The sequence below is a fragment of the Mytilus galloprovincialis genome, chromosome 1 (assembly GCF_965363235.1).
Source record: "Mytilus galloprovincialis chromosome 1, xbMytGall1.hap1.1, whole genome shotgun sequence".
NCBI lineage: Eukaryota > Metazoa > Mollusca > Bivalvia > Mytilida > Mytilidae > Mytilus > Mytilus galloprovincialis.
Genome location: NC_134838.1, coordinates 103,366,745 through 103,393,835, shown reverse-complemented (window position 1 = coordinate 103,393,835; position 27,091 = coordinate 103,366,745). Strand labels below are relative to the sequence as shown.

The following is a 27,091-nucleotide window of genomic DNA, read 5'->3' as shown; positions in this document are numbered from 1 at the left end:
TTTCTGTAAGATAAAATAGTCTATCGACTTGAGTGCAAACTTCCTGCTGAAAAAAGAGCTTATAAACCATAACATATATGTAGCCAATTAAGATAGTAAGGATCTTTAAAAGTTTCAAAATATTTTTTTTATAAAATAAGCATTAGCTATATGTGTCCCTCTATAAATGGTTTTGAGTTTTCCGTATTAAGGGAAAACAAGACAAATATTTACACAAACATACATTTTTAAAGTATTAACTTATGTTCTAACCACTGTTAAACGATTAGTACCATGAATATCTTTAGCCCAATAATACATGATTTGTCAACGACATATATATGATAAATAACAAAGTTTTCGTTAATGTTCCGTTGATGAGATTATAACAAATCTGACATCTACACATCCCGTAAGCAAAGCTGACCTCAGATGGGTTTTTATAAAGCCCTAGCGTTCAATCTTTGGTTTTGAGCTTTCGTGATGAAGTTCAATCTAGAAAGACACTTTGGATACAACTTATAAATAAGTGCTTATTAAAATTATACCTTGCCGTGCTAGTCTGAAATGATTGCTCGCATTTTTTTCTTTTGCGATACCTTATTTTTATTTCAATTAATTGTACATATATCTACCATTCATAAATCATATAAATACATGCAATGAACGTAGAAGTAGCTGTAAAATATGTTCGTAACTGCGAGCACCTACAATGTTTCTACATTTAAATTCCAAACTTCTATACACATTCATTGTAGTACCATAAAACATCTATATTGCAAACCGCCTAAACGAACTGAAATACGTTTTATTTTTAAAGAAGATTTTGTATTCTTGGTAATTTTTCATGAAATTTTGAATTAATTATTTCGTCCGTCCTGTCTTTGAATTTTAAATGAAGTATGAAAAATGTGTCAAAGTAGAAACTTCATGAAATAAAAAATATATGAAAATGTCAACTTGAAAACAAAAAATGTTCTGAAATGGTCAAAATTACATAAAGTGTGGCATGGTTTTTTTTAGCTAGCTGGAGTACCCATGATGGTCATGCAAGGTCGGCTAAATAAATACCAGAAACATGTTGTATTACAAGATTGAATAAATTTGGAAAATAGTGATCGAGATTATCATGAAATTCCGCGGTTTATGCATTTTCATCAGGAATTCAATTGCCTGTTTTGTTCGTCCGATATCACATTTATTCCAAAAGCAAGAAAAAATGTGGACTTATTGTACTTGAAATTCCATATTTTAGATCAAGATACAGTAAATTTACTATGTTGCAGATTTTGGTAAATAAAACAAATAAAAAAAGTTTATATTAGTTCATATTCCCTATTTAGGTAATCAATCAAATTGCAGGAAAAAACGAGATATACGATTACTTTTTCTCGACTTTTAAATTCTAATTAAATGATTTAGAAATATATTATTGCAATTATGTTCATAAAACATTAGTAACATTGCATCACGTTCATATTCACTTAATGTTAAAACTTCATCAAAATGTGCAACCATACGCTTGTTCCGTCGAGTGTTTTTAGTGGTTTTAACACACGTCGAAGAACATGCGATCCATGATATCGATATATCCTGCTCCATTGATGTGCTGTATTTCACAAGTACTGATTGTGCTATTGAAGAAGTAAGCACAACATCCAACAAACTGCAAACATTTACTACCGCATCTGATCAAAGACTTTTCATCTGGGAATGAACTTATGGCTCCACCTAAACATGGTTTATACCGCATGCAATATTTTCTACCATTTGCAGGAGGATCTGAAATAAAGTTTATAGCAATACATAGGAACAGTTCATTCATATGAAGATCAATAGAGCTTGTATTGCTCACACTCGAAATGTATTCTGGACTTTTCCCGCTTTAAACTTACTATGTGTTAAGCATTGCTATACACCTTTCCTGCATGAATAGATTTAACATTGAGACTGACAAAAAAAAACAAAAAAAAAACAACCAGAAATTCCAAAAGATTCAATTTGTTACTAAAAACATATTTTTTTCCATCCAATAGACACGAACTTAGCATATTATGTCAACGACTGTTGAGCCACAGTTCCGAAAACGTTTTGATTTTATTGAGAGTTTCTGATGAGTAGAAATTTAATCACTTCCTACATGTACCTAAGATATATTTATCGCCCCTGATGTTTTATATTATTTCAAGGAATATAAAGAACATGAAGATACCTATAATTAGTTTTCAGTTTAAATTATAATTCCATAACATTTGAAAAAAGTAAAAGCACAAAAATACTGAACTTACCAGGAAAATTAAAAAAGGAAAATCCCTGATAAAAATGGCAGATTTTAAAAGTTCAAAAATATCAAACGAATGACTTGATACGACTTTCAGTTGAAGAGAATGAGTTAAAAATTAGTCAATCAAATCCGTTAGATGTCCGTTTGCCCTATCTGAATGAAATAATCAGAATTATCAAGGCTTTTCGAACATTTAAAATGATACGATAATAGCGCGACAAAGTTTCCGCTTTTCTACCGTCAGAGTAACGATTCTGTCCTAGACAAACATGATTAACAGATATTGTAAAATGTCGTCGTTTCTACCAATTAAACAAATTCCCTGATTTCCACCACATTAATTGGTATTTAATTCAGGTTTCCGTAAAACGAACCAAATGAAAAATGTATATTTATTATTGCAAATTCTTTACCTCTGGTAAAATGCGAAGTCTTATTACGATGACAAACATAAATAAGAATCAATTCTGAAAAATGAATGATAGCTTAACATTATACTATACCGTAGCATTTTAATCATTTATAAAAGCATTGCAATAATTTTCAATTTACAAAAATCGGAAATCGTATAACTAACCTTGAATAACTGTTGTTGTTTGTATTATTGTAGTCGATTCTGTGACTGTTGTTGGTGCAACTACAAAATACAAAATTATGAGTAAACGTCAAGAAGACTGTAATTCTACGAATTAAAAAAAAAAATAAATCTTTAGGTCAACATGCAATCATTATCTCTTTCTCCCTCTGTGTTAATCTCAATGATTGAAATTGTAAAAGTGGCTTGGACAACTGTACAATTTAATTGATTACAGAAAGATACAATCTCAGAGTATTTATCCAATCATACATCCTATTATATGTCAGTGTTCATCTCATACGGCAAGAACATAAACAGGGCAGAAAAACTATTTTGTTCCGATCAGCTATTTGTACAGAGTTTTTATATGATACTTAACGAGTTCTACACCTATACCATATAGCTTACAAACTTAAAATATTGTCTAATACAAAGGAAATAAATCATATATTGGCAGTTGATGGTAAACTAAGAACCATTCATACAAGTGAAGAATTGAATATTGATATACATACTTTCAGGCAATAATCATGATAATGAAAATTTTGAATACTTTGTGTAACATGTCTATTCGAATAAAAGTTTATTTTACAGGCAAACTAACATTCAACAATCTTAACTTCAGGAAATTATGTCATTAATTTACGTGCCATAAACATACGTTTACTAAAGTCTAGAAAGACATTTGATATTTGAAATTTGAATTTGAATTTCTGATGTGTGAAATTCAAATTCGAATAAAATATAAGATGAAAGCTAATTGATCAAATGCAATGACTTTTGAAATGAGTCCCATACTTTTTGATATTGGACCCCTTTTAAAATCAGTGTCATAGGTAAAATTGCATGTTACAATTGTGATTTTTAGCACATTTTTTTAACCAAATATATTACCTTCGCTAACCTGACAGATTACATTCTTAGGCCAACCACATGTTGCATCGTTCCATCCGTCTGGCCATAACTCAATACAATCCTCGTCAAATGTCCATTGGTCTGGACTGCCTAAATCAGATGATAAAGATACATAGAAAATGAAATAGTCGGCAAACAACAAGAAAGCAACCGTGATTTTACATCCTACCAGAATACCATATAAATCGTGATCACATATCTGTGAATTTCAACTGATAAGTTCAAAATTAAAATTTCAGATCTTAGCTATATATTTACATTATGTCTTAAAAATTTGTTTTTACTAAAATTATTTTTTTTTAGATTTCGTTCAAAACATATGTTGTACCTGGTTTCCATCCTTCTTCAGCTGGTTGTAACACTGACGAATCTTGCCATACATACACTCCTTCAGTTTGTTTATCATCCAGTCCTATCCAGGAACTTCCTATGCCCTTTCTAATAAAATTATTTTGCTACACCAAAACAAACATATAGCAAAATATTAAATCTACACGAACATATAATTTATTCTTACTTTAGATATAGAGTTATTACCACTGTCCGTAAAAATCATTTAAAATAGTTAAAGTAACACCTTATTCATAACAAGCTTTTAATTTGGTATGTTAAATGTGCTGTTCGATCACATAAGCTTCATAAACACTTGGCGCTCGAATCAAAACAGTTGAAATATCAAATATGCCTAGGAGTACATAAAAAAAACAGTACATAGTTTTAAAGATGTCGTAAGTTGAGTTTGAGTATTTCCCTAAGCTTACATCTTGGAAGGGTAAAAGATTATTGGAAAGATATCATGTTGATTTTTCTTATTTGACCAAACAAATTAAGTGTCCTTACTTGATCGTAGTGATGAAAGGAAATTTGAGGACAGCAGAATGAAAATATAAAAGTTAAGAAAACAAATGTTTCTTCGGTCAAGTCGTCAGCACAATAAGTTAAATATGGCTGATTTTTGAACGAATATAGACCTCAACATGGGGACAAAAATAAAATAACTCTGGCTAAAATTGTGGCAATCGAATCCTATTTGTAGGTTTTAATCAAAAGGCAAGATATCAATCTTTTTTTTTTACTTTGTATCAAACAATATACATACACTCTTACTAAATGAGACGTATTCGTAAACATATTTATGTTCGGTACAACGGACTAAGACCTAGTTAAAATAATAAATCAATCTTAGGTTTATGTGTATAGGAACTCGGTTAGCGGATATAATTTTTTAACGTAAAGGTTGTTCGTGTTTCGTATAAGTACAGAACACAAATGTCTTCAAAACTGTTGAAAGTGAGGAATAAATATCCAGCAATCAATGAAAAGCAAACACATAAATTTTTTTTGCACATAGAGAAACATTACTCATTGGTTTCTTACCACATATATCACTAAATACAAGCAGTTACTAAATAACATTAACACAGTTAAAGATTGATCCTTGATGTTTTTATATCCGCACGATGTCTGATCAAATAATTAGATTATTTCTAAAAAAAAGCTGATAGGATGATAAATTTAATGACTTATTCTAACTGAAATTTTGTTAGCGTACCATATTTAAACACATTCCAGGTAAACTCAATTGAACATCATAATGACTAATAACATCAAATGAGTGTTAAATATCAGCATTGTTAAGGATTTTTTTACAAATTTTTCTTATTTTTCTCATTTTTAAAACAAAACTATTGTATTTACCAAAGAACTACTCGAGAAACACAAAATTAAGATTTGCCAAAGTAATACGGAAAGACGTTGTAAAAAGGTGTGTCTATGGGCTTCACTTTGTAAATGCATCTGTTTCACAAACCACGCCTCCTTTTGGGAGATATATAATATTCGTTGATATCTTGTTTTGTTTACGTACTGGTTTCCAGTTATGTTCCCTATGTTGCATATCATAGACATGATAGATACATAACTTGGGAATATTAAAAGTATGTATAACCATGGCCATAAATGGCAGCCGCCTTGAATTCTTAGGAAGACTTAAAATGAAGGGAGGGGTAGTACAGAATGTAAGTATAAGATTAAACTCTAAGACGTTCGGGGAATATAAATGTTATAACAATACTGACCAACCCTATATTTTGACCTTTGAAAATGAATAGAGCTTTCTATCCTAGAGAATAAATGTTTGTCTTTTTTCATTTTTAGCCATGACGTTGTCAGTTTGTTTTAAATTTATGAGTTTGACTGTCCCTTTGGTATCTTTCGTCCCTCTTTTACAAAAGTTCAGAGTAAAAGTGGTACAGTTTTATCTTTAAAAGGACTTCTCATGGGAAATTGCATTGTCTATATTTACAGAAATGCAAGGTACAAGGTAGAAATGAAAAATATATGTGCAAGGAAGTAAACTAGTCAGATCAATCAAATGGAGATTATTCTTTTTTTCATAATTTTATTTTGTGACCTCATTAAGTTTTACATACACAGGTTTAAGTCCATATGCCCCACAATACATACCGACTGTCCGTGGTGAATGGTAGAAATGACAATCGCATTTAACGGCAATTGTTTTGACCATTATATACCTAAACACAGCAACATAAATTCGGTTTCAAACCTTCCACTTCTGCTCTTTGACTTTTTTAATGAACTATCGTATTTCTTCTAATGTACATACCAGTAGAATTGTCAAATATTGCAAACAGTATCATATTAAAAAAACTCATTTAAATTTTGATATTTATTTTAGTTGTATGGAAATGTTGTATTGATTAACTGTATTTTGTAGGAACTTATACAAACAAAACTGTCATTTGGACGCAGACAAACACTTCCATCAATTCGATAGACAACGGGTCAACAATGGATTATTTAAGCCTTTTATCTTTATTTTAATCGTTGTGTGACTATCGAATAATATCCTTATATATTTTCTATCGTAGAATGTGTCAGAGAAAACATAAAATCAGTTCTTTTATTTCCGTATCAGCTCTGTGATTATGCCTTTGTTTGATAACATATTTACATATTCTGTTTCTTTTGAAATATGTCTTTTTGTCTATGTATGAAATGTGTTTCTTGTAGAACACGTAAAATATTCAAGTACCGTGGTAATAAAACTTGTCACGATAAAGTTTAAATTGATTTTATTTAAATGAAAAAACCTTCACTACAATCTGTAAAGCACTTTATTTAATTGTCTTAATCATAATCAACGGCTTAGTTCCTTTAAATTATTTCTCTGTATAATGTGTATATGGTAGATCATTAAAAGAAATTTTGGTACGCAAGCACTATGTCTTGTTTGTTATAACATGTATTTATACCACCCAAGATGTGTTTTCATGCAATAACAAGATTTGTTTACGCCTATTAATCATCACTCTACAAGTCAACATAAAAATAATGGCCATAAATGAAAAACAAGGAAGCCATTGATAAAATTGAAACAAGAAAATAGACAATAGTTAAAGAACTAAGTATCCCGCACCAATCAGCTGTTGTATGCTATCGAACATTATTCTTCCTTAAAAAAAAACCCTGCGTAAATAAGATATGTCCTTCGAACAAATATCCTTATTTTACAAGATTTTTATTTCTGATCTTGGTGAAAAAAGTACAAACATAGATACGGAAGAACTCACATTGTAATGTGCCAGAATATACAAAAACAATGGGTATAAAGTAATTTAAAGTAACCAATAAAAAAGTAAACCAAAACAAAATTGATAGTGACTCTACATAAAAAAAGGAAGATGTAGAATGACTGCCAATGAGACATAACCTCATTGGTTGATATCTTTGGCGGAAGTACATGTGATACATCCTCATTCTTTCAATATCCAAGCTGTGGGAAGGTCGTGCTCCACGTGTTGTCGGCAAAGTAACTATATTCTTTAACTTTTACTTACATTTGCCTTGGTGGCAATATAGCCTTGGTGGCTTTAAGACCTTGGTGGTCATTTATATATGCCTTGGTGGCAAAAGACCTAGGTGGTCATTTATATATGCCTTGGTGGCAATAGACCTAGGTGGTCATTTTTATATGCCTTGGTGGCAATAGACCTAGGTGGTCATTTTTATGATTTTTTACATTTGCTTTGATGGCAACAATGAATTAAAAATACTAGCCTTGGGGGCGTGAAGACCTTGGTGGTCATTTATATTCGCCTTGGCGGCTTCTTGATAGAACTAGATGGTAATGTTTGACCTTGGTGGCAAAACGTGCTATCGCTATATAAAATATATGTGGAAGTGGGGGCTCTGGCCATTTTGAAAAATGGAGTTGAAAGGAGAATAATAAATTGTTTATAGGGTAAATAGTTTCTTTTGTTACTTTTGACTGTGTTGTGTGGACTTTTCATTTATTTTTACATCGTACATACTGATAGAAATGCTATTTAAAGACTTTGTTAGAAAAGAATAGAATTATTGAGAAAGTGGAATAATTTAGTGTGACATGTCACTTGATATTCATGTTTTTTATCGGAGTGATGTGTATTGAATTATAAGGTGTCTTCGTCGAGGTCCGCGTTCAGCGGTCTGTTTGATTGTACATAGAATTGAATAAAATGTTTTTGTTTTCAGATGGTGTTACCTACAGCTTTGACAGGGTGACGAATGAAGAAGTAATATGCCATTGCACGATGATTCATGTCAATGAGTTCGAACAACCTTTTTTAAAAGGAAAGGATTTTTCTAATCAGAATATGGTGAGAACAAATTGCAATTGAAGTAATGTTTTGGTTTCTGAAAATAGGAAAATAATGAATGGGGAAAATATTGATACTACACTAAATTATGTATGTCTGTGTTGAGATAGGCAGAAGATGCCAATATGGCACGGTACTAAAAAAAAAAAAAAAAAAAAAAATCTGTGATGGAAGCAGCTTTATGATAAATGAACCTATTTAAAAGTAATGCTAATAATTTTCCCGTAATTTCATGATGTTTTCTATTGGATGTGTATTTAATTTCATTGATGTGTTGAAATATGTCACAAAAATCTTTTTGTCATGGGAGATTAAATAATGGTTGCAATATTTTTGTTTTGTTTTGTTTTATCTAAATTAATAAATAAATATAATGTTGAATGATTTTGTATACTAGTACAAATGTATACTTAAATTTTATGTATGGTTAAATTTTTTAATTTAAATTTCTTTGTCTACAGTTCGAGGGACACTGATTCCCTAGTGGTTTTCCACGTTGATTGTAGACAAAGGGATTTTTCCTTTTCAAAGTGTGACTAATGCTGTCTTTAGTACAAATAAACAATTTGTTATTGGTTAATATATTTTCAGCAGACATGTGAAGAATCGAGTGGAAATACAATAATTGTCAATGTTCCTGATTATGAAGTAAAGAGTGTGTTTGATTCAACAACAGTAAAGAAAGAGACAAGCCAGCATAGTTTACACTTGGAGGTTAAGTCCCTTTGCTTACAAGCTTTCCACATGCTGAAGATGTTATTAGAATAATGACAATGTTCATTTTGATATGAGTTCATTGCCTTAACTCAACTTTTAAAAGTCCGTATGTGGTCAAATTCATGAGAATTTATTGAATTATGAACGATTTATAAAGAACTGTTTACATGCATCTTTAAATGTTTAGAAGTGTTTTAAAGTAATTTTAAAAGGAATAATATTTAATAAAAGTGTTGAATTTGTTTTGAGTATTGGGAATACTATTCCTTAAGGGAAAGCCTTGCTAGTGGTGTATTTTGAGATTGGCCTGCAAATATGCTGTATGGACTATAGAGTTTTCTATGCCCATAACTTAACATGAACTGGATGCAAGATTATATCAATCACTGATGATATGTGTATAACCTCATTGGTTGATATCTTTGGCGGAAGTACATGTGATACATCCTCATTCTTTCAATATCCAAGTGGTGGTTGGTTTAAGGGCTATGTTTGGTCAGGCAATACATATTGCCTGTTTGGGTTGATGAGGTTCTTGATAAGTTCCCCACTCTCCCACCCATAAGTACCAAAATGTGGATATGTTTTTATATTTATGTTTCAATATTGGTATTACATGTATGCATTTTGGGTTGATGAGCACGAGACAACATTAGAAAAACATGAGCATTACCATGGGATCATGTTGACAAAACAAACCTTCGCTTTATCGATTTTCAAGGGAAAGGTCAATTAGGGCAAGTGTATTGGCATGTTTGTGTTTGCTTTTTCATTACAATGGTAAAAATAAGATTATATATCTCGGATTACAATAATGTTGATTATAATGCTTCATTTTATGAGCTCCAGAGTAGTTTTATAACTGAAAAACAACTGTGCACTATATCCAGTGAGCTCTTCTGCATTGCATTGTGCATGGTAGTCCACATTTTGGTTTCTGAAACGTTAAGATATTATCTTGTATTCGGTTCTTTCCTCTAGAGTTTTCTATACCCATAACTTAACATGAACTGGATGCAAGATTATATCAATCACTGATGATATGTGTATATCTCCACAAGAGACATAGTGGCACAGTCATTAACATCTATAGGTCATCGTACGGCCACCAAAAATGTGCAAAGCCCATACCGGATAGTCCGCTATAAAAAATTTCGAAATCGCAAATGTAAAATAATTCAAACGAGTAAACTAACGGACTAATTATAAATGTTAAAAAAATATGTAACACAACAAAAGACAACCACTGAATTACGGGCACCTGACTTTGGACAGGAACATACATACAGAAGTTGGCGGGGTTTAACATGTAAGCGGTATCCCATCCCTGTCTCTAACCGGGGACAATTGTTTAACATTACAACATAAAAACGAACTATAAAAATCAGTCCCAAAAGACTCAATAGATAAAAAGAAATACATATAACAAAAACATAGAGTGGACGTTGACGTTTACTTGTATATTTAACTCAAAAATAGACATCAGCAAATCTGTTAATTATCCCGAGACTACCTAATGCCTTGTCTGGTGTTAATTTACTTCATGTAAGATTAATATATCTTTCCACAAGCAAGCAGGAAAAAAACATTTATAGTACGATGTACTCTATAGTTGTCTCCCTATTTACAATTGATGCACTTAAATTTTATAGCATAACACTATCTAGCACATACACATCAGAATATGATGATTTGCTACAAGTATTTTAATGATTTCAACTATAGTATGTACTAAAGTGGGTAATCTAAGAAGTCAACTATAGTATGTACTAAAGTGGGTAATCTAAGAAGTCAACTATAGTATGTACTAAAGTGGGTAATCTAAGAGTCGAAATATCGTCCTTAAAATACTGACTGTATAACTTTCCTATATTGTGTTACTTTCTCCACAAGTACACGTTTTATTATATCCACAAGGAAAATTTCTGAAAAAAGTACTAACGCAAAACAAATTAGATTAGATACAGTTTTCATAAAATGTTATAAAATTGTCTGGTGAATAGGTGTAAAGTGTTAATATACGAGTGAATTCCTCGCTAATCTATTTCGACTTACTTTACTGCACAGGAACATTAAAACTCTCCACAATGTGTGATATAGTAATGGAAAATATTGTTTGTGCTATATCGTGAGAAACCTAATCAGATATTACTTTTAAAATCGTTATATTTAATAAATTCTATAAATTTTAAATCATAACAAGTGTTGACACAAGACAGTGTGAATAGTAAATGTTTTACTAAATTAAATGTTAGTTTGTTTGACAGTAAATTTACCAACCTAAAACAGCTGTAATGAACCTGCATTTGGAGTTTTAGGCTTTCATATGTTTCTAACAGCCACAAATACGAGTAACACTTCAAACGACTATCAAATCAAGAAACAGATCTTATAATGCAGCGCAATTCTTTGTATTTTTGCAGGACACATTGTCAGTCATATCCACTTTCATTTTGATAATACTTGATATCTTAAATCAATAATAAATAAAATTTAACATTTTCTTACTCTGTAAATATATTAAAGACGTTGTTTTTCTCTGTTGGAGTTTTAGGGTACACAAGAAGTGAACTCCTGTCGATACACCACTGAACTGCGCCATCCCACGATCTTGTTACAGCAGCGTCTGCTAAGTAGCATATTCCATTTCTTAAAGACCAGTTGCTGTCGGGACAGGCTGAAAAAAGATATAAAATGACGTATATTATTGCTTTCACTATGAACACAAGTCACAAATCTATTTTCCAAGAATAGAAATGTTGACTTTGTACACAACATTACAGCGGTTAGCTTGTAATTCTAATTTAAAATGTCCTCCTGTTCGTAAGTTGGTCCGTTAAAAATCGATATTGTCTTCACAACAAGGCACCGTATTGAAAGTCATATATATATATGTGGTAATAAAATACTAACAGACAAAACGGACACAATTTCTTAAGCTGCTAGGCGATGGAATTTTTTTCTCAATATCTTTTGCATATACAACTCTGACTCTGCTAAACCTGTTTATTAACACAGAATTCGGAATATAGATGGTTGAGTTTAACTCCATTATTATTTCGCATCAAAGCGTAAGCAAACAATAAACACATTAAGTACAGCACATAAATTATTGAAAGCCTTCGGTCAAGTGAAATACCTGAGGGAAAATGTTTTTCTTTTAAACATCAAATTTTAAATTTTCAAATTCATAGATTTTTATTAACAATCTATATGTTGTTGATACACGAGTTTCTGTTTTAATCTTATAAAATGATCATAAGATCACCTCCTTCGTTTCTGGTGTATAAATTAAAAATTTCGATTTTCAGTTATAGTTCAAAAAGCTAAAGATGTATTCTTAATTTCACCACAAGCTGTGATATATTGTTTATTTACTGTTCAATGGCCTTAAGTTCAGTAAATGATGCTAAATAGCAAATAGATACATTGATGTTTCAAAAGCATAATTAGTAGGGACAGTACGTGATCTTGGCTCAAATTTTCATATTCATTTTGAAAAACATAGACGAAGTGAAGCACAAATTTTGACGAAGAAAAATCATATATATAGCCATTTGAGGGATACATATTTGAGGTAGTCAATGACGTTTAATACGCTCATCATCATAGCCAGAATATTCATTTTTTTCCGGAAATTGTAATTTGTTTTAGTTTTTTGGGCATTTCATTATTATTATTATTATTATTATGTATTTTTGCTGACGAAGTATGGACTAAAAGTATTATTGCCAATATGAACAAGATAACAATTAAGCTATCAATAAATTTAATCAAATTCTGTTTAATGCGTGTGAGCTTTTTATTTCAAGATAATGAACTTCACGATTTGAATTTTTCATGGGTTTATTTTTTTTGTTATTGAACTTTTTTTGTATGAACAAGAAAGAATAATCTTAACAGATTGAATGTGAATATCGAGGTCTTTGAAAAATGCAGTACTGAATATTTTTAATTAAATGAAAATGAACTCTCATTAAATAAAACCTTTTAAAATCTATTAAACATTTACTTGCTGTTAATCAATTGAGGCTTTACGTTTTTTTTTCGAACAAAAAGAGATTGTCATATACGGAAGGATATTGCTAGTATTGACATTCATTTGTGGGGCCCGAAATGTTCGCCAACCATCACGTTCACGTTTAAACACTTTTAATTGTCAACAGCAAACTAGTATGAAAAGGTTAAAAAAAATAAAAACATCAATAAAGCTATTTAAGGAATGACTGTAATATTTTTTCTATTTATTAAGAGAAATTACATCAAAAATGTGGGGCACACTGTTTTAAAGTGTGCACTACATGTTTTTAGCTTATTTCGAATAGCAGAAAAAATATTACAATCATTTCTTATAATTTAATTCTTAATTCTATTTTGATCCGGGGCAAATCATGAAGAAACTTTGAAAGCGTCACGGTCACATGACAAAATGATATCTATGAGTTGAAACAACGTCAGCCAATTTGGCGACGCGTTACATCCAAAATCAAATTATAACCGAATAAAACAGAATGTGGATAACGTTATGCCTTATAACATTCATAAGGTACATAAGTTAAACATTATAACATACAAGAGGAATGTATATATGGCGCTGAAAAATCTTTTCTTAAAGGAGCACAAGTTGTCAAAAGTCATGTTCCCCGATTTCACTCAGGTTTTCATATTTGATTGATAACAATGTAACAAAATTCATGTTGAGACACCCCCCGTGGAAATGTTTAAAACTACAACAAAAACCTAAATGAGGAATAGAGGTTTATAGACAACACATACTATGCATATACACGTATAATAATCTACATGTTGTATGCATTTAAGGCGCAGTTATAGTATATCTATATTTATTACAAGCCGCCTTCCAAAACCATATGTAATAAGTTACATGTACATAGAAAGTATGTATGCAAACTATGGCGAACTATGAAATGATCACGTTGCCGAACTCGAAAGTGATAATGCATTAATTTTCCGTTCCAATTCTCCGTCAGAAATGCGGTTGGATCTAGTTTTAAATTTATTAATGACAGATTTTTATTTCCTTATTTTTCGAAATTCTATAAACAAATATATATCATTGATGCGTTTTGTTTAAATCTGGGTTAAACACACGTATACAATAACGTGATAGGAGTTTGCACATAACGTAATAGGCGTTTGGCATTAACGTAATAGGTGTTTGCATATATATATATATATATATATATAATGTAATAGGTGTGTGCACATAACGTTATTGGTACTTGTGTACTTTACGAAAAAGGCGATAGCGCATAATGCAAAAGGATTTTGCACATAACGTAGTAGGTGTTTGCACATAATGACGTAGGTTTTTTGCACATAACGTAATATTTGTTTGCACATAATGTTATAGTCATTTGCACATACTGTTATAGGTGTTTACACATAATGTAATACGTTTGCACATAAGAAACCAGTAGATTTACATGACATAATGAATGTCAACAGAGATAATCAATTGTACGGCAAAACGCATATAAACTATACTTTGGTATACTAGTATTATACTTTTCACAGAAGATACATATGTATCAACACAACTTAAAGCCAATAGAATATGATATCATACGGTTTTCATAGAACAAAGATGTATCAAAACAAAACGTTTAGTACATTCAATATAACAATCACATTTGAGACAGGACACAATTATTAACTGACTCACTAAAAGAAAGATAAGACACAACATAGAGCAAATGTGTAAGAAAGTAAAGGTGGTTGATCATATCAATTAGAAAAATCCACAGAATATACAGTATATACAGCATAATGTAATGCATATTGCGCATAACAAAGAATAGCAATGACATCATAATCATATAATTGTTTAACAAAACACAAAATTAATTTGACATAAAACAGAGATGCAGTGTCAGGATATAAAGGAACTTACACAGAACACAAAGAAGAAATGACAGGACGTAAAGACAAAGCGACAAAACACAATAAATATTTACACTTTAAAAAAGTTACGGCGTTCCATATAAAAGAGTTAAGAAAAGCTTTAAGAAAAGTTTAAATTCTCAACGGGACAATAAGTGATGTTAGCATCATTAATGTAAAAAACATAAGCTATGAAATCAATAATAAATTGAGAAAGCTTTTAAGTATAGTCTCTCATGAAATAGAAATACATTTTTGTACATTTCATTCACATTATAATTTAACATTTATAAAAATATATGTTGTTTTTGTTACAGATCCATTGATGGGAACAACAAAACAATATAAAATATTCAAATAAGGCAAGCAAAGAAATAATCAAAAAGTTTAACGGTCATATTTATGATTACGGAGACAAAATATTCCGTCAAGTGGTTGGTATTCATATGCGGACTAACTGAGTTCCTATCATTTCAGATTTGCGCTATCACTGTTATTTATCAATGCTAAACTTTACAAATACCGTGAAAAATTAAAAGACCAATTAATCATTTTTAATAATTGTTACTGATGTATTGAAATACAAATGTCTCAAAATAGTTCAGATTTGTAGAGATACACCTTTTTTCAAATCAAACATTTAAGAAATCATTGTCCTTCTTGTGAATTAACATTATGTGCATGGCTAAAATCAATGAACCAGTTCTGATAAGGACCAATTCAATATTTGGTATGCAGAAAACGTAGAGTTCAGTTATTTTGTTAATCAACTTTGCTTTATATTCTCTCGTATATCGGATTAGTTCAAATAAATACAATCCGACCATGTGCGTATTTTGAAAAAGTACGCATAAGGTCTCCACAGTACGCGTACGGTCCAAATACTCATATGGTCTGGAACTTATCTATATTGTTGAAAACTATAAAATTGAGAATGAATGGGGAATGTGTCAAAGAGACAACATCCCGACCATAGAAAAAACAGCAGCAGAAGGTCACCAACAGGTCTTCAATGTAGCGAGAAATTCCCGCACCCAAAGGCGTCCTCCAGCTGGTCCCTAAACAAATATATACGAGTTCAGTGATAATGAACGCCATACTTAACTGCAAATTGTACACAAGAAACTAAAATTAAAATAATACAACACTAACAAAGGCCAGAGGCTCCTGCCTTGGGACAGATGCAAAAATGCGGCGGGGTTAAACATGTTTATGAGATCTCAACCCCCTATACATCTAGCCAATGTAGAAAAGTAAACGCATAACAATACAGTATATGTTTCCCTCTAGATGTCCTTAGTATGTCTTTGTTATTTGATTGCTGTCTTATTGACGCATATTCTACATCTTTAACAGTTTTGTATACATAAACGGTTATTGTGTATGGAATAATTGTCTTTATTTCATATCGGTTGAGAATAAGCTTCTCTTATTGGACAAAAGGGTCCACATGACCATGTTACGGCCAGAAATCGCCTTTAAATTGTAGCCAACAAAAGACACAAATCAATAGTAAAATTTAACAATATTTAATATACAAAAGTTTACAAAAGGTATTACACAAATATTACTGTTAACTTAACTGTCAAAATATGAGTCCAATCTGTTATCTTTATCTGTATCCGGAAATCTTTCGGAATCCAATTTGAATATTACGTTCACTACTAATGTCACAATCCAGTATGATGTTGTTTGTAGAATAAAAGTGTCAATCCAAATGCTGTGAATACTAATGTCTATCAATGTCTATGTCCAAGTTTAATTCTGAGAATTTAACTTTAGTGTCTGTATATATAGTGTTGTCATGGAAAATTCTAGAACACTCTATAATGGAACATTGTGGAAAATCCTGGAAAGTTACAACGGAAGTTTCTGGAATAACGTAGAAGTTTAAATTACGCATCTTTTATAAGGATCATTCTAGAAAGTTCCAATCCTTCTGTGATTGTTCCAGTGATTCCTAAACTGCACAGTTATAAGATTATTTGGTAAACAACTATCAGGCCATACAACACAAATTAGGCCAACATAAATAAACATAATAATTACAATATCATAACACCTCCCCCCTTAAAAGAAGTTTTAGTGTAACAAAAACTTATCATGAATAATATGAACAAAAATACATAATATATACAAAGTGATTTAATAAGCTCTAGATAAAGCATCAGCTATTACATTATCTTTACCCTTAATATGTTTTACAATTACATCATATTCCTGTAACAATAAACTCCACCTAGTCAACCTCTGATTCTTGTTTCTCATTTTATGCATGAAGGTGAGAGGATTATGATCAGTATAAACAAGAATAGGATATACAGTGGGATTCAAATATACATCAAAATGTTGAAGTGCTGACAACATTGCAAAACACTCTTTTTCAATAGTTGAATAATTTTTCTGATGTTTATCTAATTTCTTAGAAAAATATGATATAGGTTTTTTAACATTATCATCTGTCTCTTGATATAAAACAGCTCCTATTCCTACATCGCTTGTATCAACGGCAAGTTTAAATTGTTTTTCAAAGTCTGGAGTAATCAGAACTGGACTATTAATTAAAAGTGATTTGCTATTTTCTAAAGCTTTTTGACAATTTTCACTCCAGATAAATTTAGAATCTTTTCGTAAAAGATGAGTCAATGGTTGAACCACAGTAGCAAAATTTGAACAAAATTTTCTGTAAAATCCAATCATGCCTAAATATCTCATAAGTTGTTTTCTATTTGTAGGAGGTGGAAATTTGGAAATAGCTTCCACTTTAGCCATAATAGGTTTTACTTGACCTTGGCCAACTGTATGCCCTAAATAATCAACAGTGGCCTGACAAAATTCACTTTTACCAAGATTAACAGTCAAATTTGAATGTGACAATCTATCAAAAGTATCATACAAATGTGTTAAATGCTGTTCCCAGCTATCACTACATACAATAAGATCATCAATATAAGCATAACAACAGTCTAAATCTTTTATAACATTATTGATCATTCTTTGAAATGTAGCTGGAGCACTTTTCATGCCAAATGGCATTACAGTATATTGAAATAAGCCATCTGGTGTAACAAAAGCTGATATTTCACGAGCTCTCTGTGTCAATGGAACTTGCCAATAACCTTTCAATAAATCAAATTTGCTCACAAATTTTGCTTGACCAATATTGTCAATACAATCGTCTATCCTTGGAATCGGATAGGAATCAGATTTTGAGACTGAATTTACTTTTCTGAAATCAGTCACGAAACGAAAAGTTTTATCTGGTTTTGGCACAAGGAGACAAGGAGAGCTCCATTCACTGTTACTCGGCTCAATAATATCATTGTCAAGCATATATTTAATTTCTTTTCTCATAACTTCAAGTTTGAGTGGATTGAGCCGATAAGGATGTTGCTTAATTGGAGAAGCATCTCCTACATCAACATCATGACAAACAGCAGTGGTTTTGTTTGGCACATCTGGAAAAAGATTTTTAAAAGAAAATACCAAAGTTTTTATTTCTTCTCTACGATCAAAAGACAGATGTACAAATTTTGAGTCTAAATTTGACAGAATTTCTGAATTTTTCAATCTAACCGTCTCTTCCATAGTTTTAGAACTAAAAGGTGGTTCAATTGCATCTGGTTTGTCATGATTGTTCTCAAATTTAACCATGCCTAAAGTGGCAACTGGTTTACTCTCACATTCATTAGTACGCTCAAAGTGTGGTTTTAACATATTAATATGACACACTCTATTTTGTTTGCGCCGACCTGGAGTTTTTACAATATAATTCAAATCATTAATTTTACTCTCTATTGTATAAGGACCACAATATTTAGCCTGTAAAGGATGTCCAGGGACTGGCAAAAATACAAGTACCTTATCACCAGGCTCAAAAACTCTATCCCTGGCATCTTTATCATACCAAATTTTCATCTTGTTCTGTACATTTTTTAAGTTTTTCTGAGCAATTTGACAAGCAGTATACAATTTTTCTTTAAATCTAGATACATAGTCTAAAAGATTCAAGTCAGTATGTTCAGTAAGCCACTTTTCCTTAATCAATTTTAACGGTCCCCTTACAGTATGGCCAAATACCAACTCAAAGGGACTAAATCCAAGGGATTCTTGAACAGCCTCTCGGACTGCAAAAAGTAGAAAGTGAACTCCATCATCCCAGTCTCTGTCGAATTGAAGACAAAAAGTTCTAATCATGTTCTTCAATGTTTGATGAAAACGTTCTAAGGCACCTTGAGATTCTGGATGATAAGCACTTGATCTGTACTGAGCAATCCCTAACTGGTATACGACTTGCTGAAATAAACCTGACATGAAATTTGATCCCTGGTCGGACTGTATAGACTTAGGAAGTCCTACTAATGTGAAAAATTTGATCAAAGCTTTGACAATAGTAGGTGTCTTGATATTTCTCAGCGGAATAGCCTCAGGAAAGCGTGTGGATGTACACATGATTGTCAATAAATACGCATTTCCAGTTTTGGTCTTTGGTAAAGGTCCAACGCAGTCAATTAAAACTCTGCTGAAAGGTTCGTCAAAGGCTGGAATAGGCAGAAGTGGTGCTGGTGGTATTTTCTGGTTAGGCTTACCAACAACCTGGCATATATGGCATGATTTGCAGTATTCTGCGACATCATTTCGAAGTCTGGGCCAGTAGAAATGCTGCAAGATCTTAAGGCAAGTCTTCCTTATACCTAAGTGTCCAGCCAAGGGGGTGTCATGGGCAAGACCAATAATTTCTTGCCTATAAACTTTAGGCACCACCACTTGGTATACCACTCTCCATTCCTCCTCTGGGGTAGCATCAGGAGGCCTCCACTTCCTCATTAAAATGCCGTCCTGATGGAAATAGCATTCAGCCACTTTGTCTGCTTCCTCCTGTGGTTGAGCCCTCTTGCGGAGCTGAAGAACTTCAGGGTCTTTATTTTGTTCTTCGAAAAGGTTCTTTCTGTTTAATGAATGACTGTTTACGTCTGGCCATGGCATAATTACATTCTTGTTAACATTAGGTGGTCTTATTATGGCCTTTTCTGAGCTACCAGGACCTTCAATGTCGGCTAGGAAAGTGTCAGAAAGGTCCATGTAATCAAACTGGTCTTCTTGCAAATTCTCATCTTGTTGTTTTCTAGCCATCGCCCTAGTAACAACACAAGCTGGATACAATTCAGCATCATCTTCAGGTGATTTAACATCCACCACTGGTTCACTGGTAACAATTGGTTCAGCAACCCCTTTGTTCCTAGCTAGATCATTTCCTAGCAATAATGTAACACCCTCAACAGGGAGATTAGGACGAACACCCACAATAACTGGTCCAGTTATCAAATCTGACTTCAGATAAATACGATGAAGAGGAACATCTATACAACCCAACTCTACACCTTGTAACAAAACGGAGGCACCAACAGAAGTCTTCTCGGACAAAGGCAACACACCTTCTAACAATAAAGACTGAGAAGCTCCAGTGTCCCGTAAAATCTTAATAGGCTGAAGAGTGGTATCATCAACAATAGAAATAAACCCATCAGACATAAAGGGTTTATATTCCTCCATGTAATCACAAAAACTGGACTTAAAAGCCTGACTCGCAGGACATTCCAACGTACTAGTAATATAAGGTGTCGTACACGCACTGGACTTCGGCTTATTATCTCGTTCATTCTTCTTCTGGAGTCTAAAACAATCAGCCATCAGGTGACCATTCTTCTTACAATAAGCACAAATCAGTGACTTCTTCTCAAAAGAATCAAATTTTGGACTAGACATATTAAAACTGGACTGACTCTTATTCTGTGCAACAGGCTTACTATCAGTACGCTCAGTGCTTTGATTTTTGTAATTTCCACTTGAATTATTAACATTTTGACCCTTGAAACTTCTTTTATGTGAAAGGGTATAATTATCTGAAATTACAGCTGCATCATGTATTGTCCCAACAGTTTTGTCGTCTAAATGTGTTTTTAAGTCTAAATGAACACATTGTTTGAACTCTTCTAATAACATCAATTGTCTTAGGTTATCAAAATTGTTATCTGTTTTCTTTGAAGTAAGCCATTTATCAAATAGATCTTCTTTTTCTCGAGCAAATTCCACATAGGTTTGTGAATCAAACTTTTTATAAGATCTAAATTTCTGTCTATATGCTTCTGGTACTAGCTCATAAGCTTTCAAAACTTCCTGTTTCACCGTGTCATAATCGGAACTTTTTTCTGATGGAAGTGCGGAGTATATTTCAGCGGCTTTACCCTCAAAAACACTTTGTAGCATTGTAGTCCAATATGGCTTTGGCCAATTCAAATTATGAGCAATTTTCTCAAACTGTGGAAAATATTTATCGACTGTTTTTTCACAAAATCTGTGAACCAAACGTATATTTTTTGCTGCATCAAAATATTCTGATTTCGACTGGACTTTAGTGTTGCTTTCTTCTTTGACCATTTCAATTTTCAGTTTTTCCATCTCTAGCCTTTCTCTCATTTCAAGTTCTTTTAATTTAAATTCATCTTCTTTTTCTTTTTTCTCTATTTCCAACCTTTCCTTCATTTCCAGCTCTGCTTGTTTTAATTTAAATTCATGTTCTTTTAATTTGAGTTCATGTTCTAATTCAAACTGTTTTAATTTAAAAGCGTCAATATTTTCGACCTTAAGTTCAAGAGCCTCTTCACCTAAAATTTCTGCGTCAACTAATTTGTCTATAACCAAATTTTTTATAATTTGTTTTCTCATAGATACTTTAAAAACTAATTTCAGTTCTTTAGCAAGCAACACTAATTCCTCTTTCTTTAAATTATCAAAACTCTCCAGGTCTGGCGTTTTCAAAAATTTACCAGCATCAAATGCCATTTTGTAGAAATTTGTTGGCTAGTTATAATACAAATACTAAACAAATTTTGAATAAAATATTTTTAAGATCCCGGACGAGCCCCCAATTTCTGTTACGGCCAGAAATCGCCTTTAAATTGTAGCCAACAAAAGACACAAATCAATAGTAAAATTTAACAATATTTAATATACAAAAGTTTACAAAAGGTATTACACAAATATTACTGTTAACTTAACTGTCAAAATATGAGTCCAATCTGTTATCTTTATCTGTATCCGGAAATCTTTCGGAATCCAATTTGAATATTACGTTCACTACTAATGTCACAATCCAGTATAATGTTGTTTGTAGAATAAAAGTGTCAATCCAAATGCTGTGAATACTAATGTCTATCAATGTCTATGTCCAAGTTTAATTCTGAGAATTTAACTTTAGTGTCTGTATATATAGTGTTGTCATGGAAAATTCTAGAACACTCTATAATGGAACATTGTGGAAAATCCTGGAAAGTTACAACGGAAGTTTCTGGAATAACGTAGAAGTTTAAATTACGCATCTTTTATAAGGATCATTCTAGAAAGTTCCAATCCTTCTGTGATTGTTCCAGTGATTCCTAAACTGCACAGTTATAAGATTATTTGGTAAACAACTATCAGGCCATACAACACAAATTAGGCCAACATAAATAAACATAATAATTACAATATCATAACAACCATTATTCTTCAGTAATAAATTCCATCGGTCATTGATAGAACAAGACGGGCCAGAAAACTGGTCGTTAACGGACTTTTACATGATAATGACCGATGTGGCTTGATTTATGTCTGTTAATGACCGTTTGGGCGTTGTTTCTCAGTTAATGACCGGTGGGGCGTGGTTTCTCGGTTAATGACCGGTGGGCGTGGTTTCTCTGTTAATAACCGTTGGTAGTAGTTTCTGTGTTTAGAGAGATGTCCCTTTAAGAAAACATTTTCCTGTTTTCAATATTATATTTAAGTTGTTAAATTGTTAAATATATATTTTTTTCGCAAATTATAAAATTATAGAGAACTTGATTTAGTATTCATATATTGAAAAATTGCACTAAAATGAATTACAGTATTACTACGACTGATCTTCACTCTTTGCAATAGAAATCTTACAACTACTGGAGTTTGATTTGGACATTTTGAATTTATGAGAATTTTCAAAAACATGGTTCCTCGTAATCAAACGAAGAAAGACTTTAATTAAGTGTAGTTCTATAATATTGAAGATTCTTCTTCATCTTCTAACATTTGAGGCATCTTGACCAAGAATAAAGAACGCTGCAGATGGATTAATTCATTTTCGTAGAAAAGCTACGATGGAGTTACGACTGGGTATAGCTGTAGTAAGTTACGCTACGATTTACGCATTATTTACCATCATTTTAACTTACGATGGCTTTGTGAAACGTCTGTAAATCCTACGATTTATTTACGATGAACTTACAATGACACGTAGGCTTACGAGGGCTTTGTAAAACGGTGGCCTGGTTCTTAAATTTCACACTGTAATCTTGTGCCGAAATGAAATACAATCGAGGTGCATATTTTCCTTTATATTCTTTTTTTGTTGTTCTTCTTCTTGTTTTTCTTTTATTTATTGCATTGATCAATTTGCTCTTTATGGAAAAGGTAAAGTAACAAAGATACAGGGTGGCCAAAAGTATTCGTCAAATATGGCGGCCGAAATTCCACAATTATAATGACTTGACATTCAAAGTCAATTTTATCGATCTTTTGCCAACAACAAGGGAAAGTCCGAAATTCTAATTTTAAAATGGGTATTTTGACACGTGACAGTATACGTCATAATGTCGTCAGATGTACGTTTGTTATTGTTTTCGTGTGTAGAAGCCATGGGCAGGAAAGGGAAAGAATTATCACCAGATCTTAAACGAATTGCTGTAGATTTGTTTAGAAATGGAGATAAAATATCTGACATTGCAAGAATATTACAAAAGCCTAGGTCTACAATATCTGGCATTATTAGAAGATTTCAAGACGCTGGAACAACAGAGAATCGTCCGAGATCAGGGAGGCCCTGCGCCATGTTGGAAGGAACTACCGGCAGTTGGAAAAAAATGTAAAAAAAGATCGGAGAACACCGCTTGCTGACATAACTTCGAAGTTTAATGAACAAAGAGATGTACAACTACAAGTTTCTAAACGTTCTGTAAGACTACGTTTGAGGGATCACGGATTTTCTCGGGGAGTGTACAGAAAGAATGTTGTTATCAAATTTGACAATCGGAAAAAACGTCTTTCATGGTGTAGGGAAAAGAGATGGTGGACAACTCAATACCAATGGAGTAAGGTTATATTCAGTGATACGTCTCAAGTGTGTGTTGGACAGGACAGGCGCGTATATGTATGGAAAAAGCAAGGGGAAGGCTGGAGACCGGACTTAGTGCAAAGTAAAATTGACCAAAAATTTAGCACTATGGTGTGGGGATGTATCTGCTATCAAGGTGTAGGGACACTTACGAAAGTTGAGGGATATATAAACGCAAGTATATCAGCATTCTGGACGATAATATTTATTGAAAGACATTTTCCTACAAATGACTATCTTTTCCAGGATGACAATGCTCCGGTGCATAGGGCTCGTTCCACTCAAGCTTACATAGCGAGGACACATCTGAAAAATATGAGTTGGCCAGCACAATCACCCGATTTGAACAATATTGAAAATGTATAGTTGTATATCAAAAGAAACTTCAGGTTCGGGTGTATAACATAACTTCAAAAGATGAACTGTACAGGGATATTTTTCGGATCTGGCAAAGTATTCCTTTAAAATACATTAGAAGTTTGTATGACTCAATTCCTAGGAGAATTATTCATGTTATTAGATTAAAGGGACACCTTACTAAATATTAAAGGTACAGTTTTGTTTTATTTTTCTTTATTGACTGAGTAAAATAAGATTCATTTTATGAAGCAGTTGATTGTCAGTTCACACGGCAGCCATATTTGACGAATACTTTTGGCCACCCTCTGGCGATTTTTGCACCTTAGTAATAAACAAATATATAGTTGAGCAAATGCGTGATTTGCTATAACGATTTCAATAACGTAATATTTGCATTGCTAAAAAAAAAAAAAAACTTGGGACATCGCAGACAATCGCGTATTCCTGATGGTATATTGAAATCTACTCTGGAGTGTAGCCTAACATATAGGACACAGTGACTTCTATTCTAAGTGCATTATTTGATATGACATACCTGTTTTCCTTTTTTGTCAGCTATCCAATAATAATGTAATTTTGCATGTAACGCAAATTGTAATTGGCTGACAGTTTTTGTCAATCAGCTCATAGACATGTGACCGTAACGTCATCAACATTTTTTTCATGATTTATTTGGGCTTAGAATGGAATTAAGAATTATATCATCACATTAAAAATGTGCTGCACACTTTAAAATAACATGGTACGCGTGTTATTCAGTGTGCACCACATTTTTAATGTTATTTCTTCATAGCCAGAAAAAATGTTTCAGTCACTCTCTTTTATTTTTAATAGTTAAACTATTTTCTGATTTTTTTTGTAATTCAACTGGTCGAATTTATAGTAGATACTCATTAGTTCTGATAATTCAAAAAATAATAAAAGACATTCATTAGTTCTGATAACTCTAGTAAAGCCACCAATTGTAAATTTGCCTGTATCGCTGCAAAACTAGAAATCTCTTCTGTGGCTGTTTTAGTGATGCCATGTGTATCTTTTTTTAAAATAAAGTCATCACTGATACCAGGATCGAAATTATACATATTCGCCAGACGCTCGTGTCGTCTACAAAACACTCATCAGTGATGCTCGAATAAAAAACATTTTTTAAAGGCTAAATAAAGTACACGGTTGAATAGCATTGAGGACCAACAACGGGTGCTGTTTTTAAGGTGCATACTTAGTCATAATTTTATTCACAATCAAAACCAAAAGATTTTTGCACATTTGCTGTCTTTCTTTAGGTTTAAAATGTGTAACTCAGTTTACATTTCTAAGAATTATAACTTACTAGTGAAGGTGTTTTCCACTCGTAGCATCAACATCAGATAAATAAGATCAATTTTACGATTCCACATCTTCTCCTCTTGATCTTTTTATTTTCAAACGGAATTACAAATAAAATAAATTGTAATGATATCTGAATATATTAATTAATAAATAAGTAATAAGCTGTCACTTGAATCACTATGATATTTTGATATTTTACTTATCTCCTTTAAATATCAGTATTCCCACTGTAAAATAGTATAACATATACGATAAGAGAATATTCACTTATGATTGTTGTTAGCCAAGCAAAGAAAACGTAAGTACGGTTGAACTATTTTGTAGCTCAGAGGTAAATGTACATACTAGATATGTTTATAATTTGAAATTAAAACTACTATAAATGCAAAACTTTTTACACCAGTAACGCAATATCATACCCTATCAACTTTTCCGTTGAACCATTGTTATTTTAAACAAAGCTTAAAACTCCGACATATCTGCACTAAAACAGAAAAATCTATGATAGTTATCGCAATTAGACAATTTAACAAGAAAGTTTTATAAATAGCTGACTGTTGCAAAAATCAATCATGCTATTCAAAGGTTATGATGCATTTACAAATACGTACTAGGGACAAAAAACAAACAAAAAGAAATAGTCATAGTCATTGTGTTATTTTTCTATTCTATGGTAAATTTTTGTATTTTTGTCTTTCATATTGCTTATGTGCTCTGTCTATATGTCTTTTTGTTTTTCTTTCATGACATAGTTTTTCTGTTTCTTTTTTATTGGTTAGAATAATAAGAATATGACATTGACTGCTGTACCCCGTTTTTTGAAATTTTTACCTATTGTGTCTGTTTGTTTTGTTCACACTTCGTTGTCAATTTAATGACATTTTATGAGACTGTCATACAAGTAAGAGGTTTAGCTAGCTATAAAGCCAGGTTTCGTCAACAATTTTCTACATACGAAAAAGCCTCTTCCACGTCAGGAATAACTCCATTTAAGTTTGAGCTTTTGATTTTGCCATTTGCTTAGGACATTTCCTCTGAGCTCGATATTTTTTTTATTTTACTTTTTTAACATTTAATTTTAAAAGTTTCGACTTAAGATCTTTTGAAATCTTATTACTTTAGCTAGTAGTTTAATCTGTTTAAAAGTAAAAATATCGGCTTCAAACTAAAACAATTCACTT

General features: G+C 32.1%; 1 protein-coding gene and 1 long non-coding RNA gene across 2 annotated transcripts; one reads left to right on the top strand and one right to left on the bottom strand.

Moving 5' to 3' along the window:
- LOC143052147 (CD209 antigen-like protein C) lies at positions 1-26,081 on the bottom strand. Its single transcript, XM_076225141.1, has 6 exons — positions 25,912-26,081; positions 11,642-11,810; positions 4,084-4,193; positions 3,735-3,845; positions 2,841-2,900; positions 1-1,761 (listed from the first exon to the last, which is right to left on the bottom strand). Exons 1-6 carry the CDS (start codon positions 25,976-25,978, stop codon positions 1,529-1,531), a joined length of 750 nt encoding a protein of 249 aa, XP_076081256.1. The 5' UTR covers positions 25,979-26,081; the 3' UTR covers positions 1-1,528.
- LOC143048035 (uncharacterized) lies at positions 7,489-9,376 on the top strand. Its single transcript, XR_012969721.1, has 3 exons — positions 7,489-7,587; positions 8,292-8,416; positions 9,008-9,376. It is a non-coding gene; the product is annotated as an uncharacterized LOC143048035 (long non-coding RNA).
- Positions 26,082-27,091: the final 1,010 nt, after the last annotated feature.

What these genes read in the sequence shown, in the direction of transcription:
- LOC143052147 (XM_076225141.1), bottom strand. Translation starts at nt 25,978, where the DNA reads ATGTGGAATCGTAAAATTGATCTTATTTATCTGATGTTGATGCTACGA. An exon ending in AGTGGAAAACACCTTCACTA is followed by an intron (nt 11,811 to 25,911) that starts GTAAGTTATAAT and finishes ATCTTTTTTCAG; the next exon opens with CCTGTCCCGACAGCAACTGG. An exon ending in GTCTTTAATATATTTACAGA is followed by an intron (nt 4,194 to 11,641) that starts GTAAGAAAATGT and finishes TAATTTTATTAG; the next exon opens with AAAGGGCATAGGAAGTTCCT.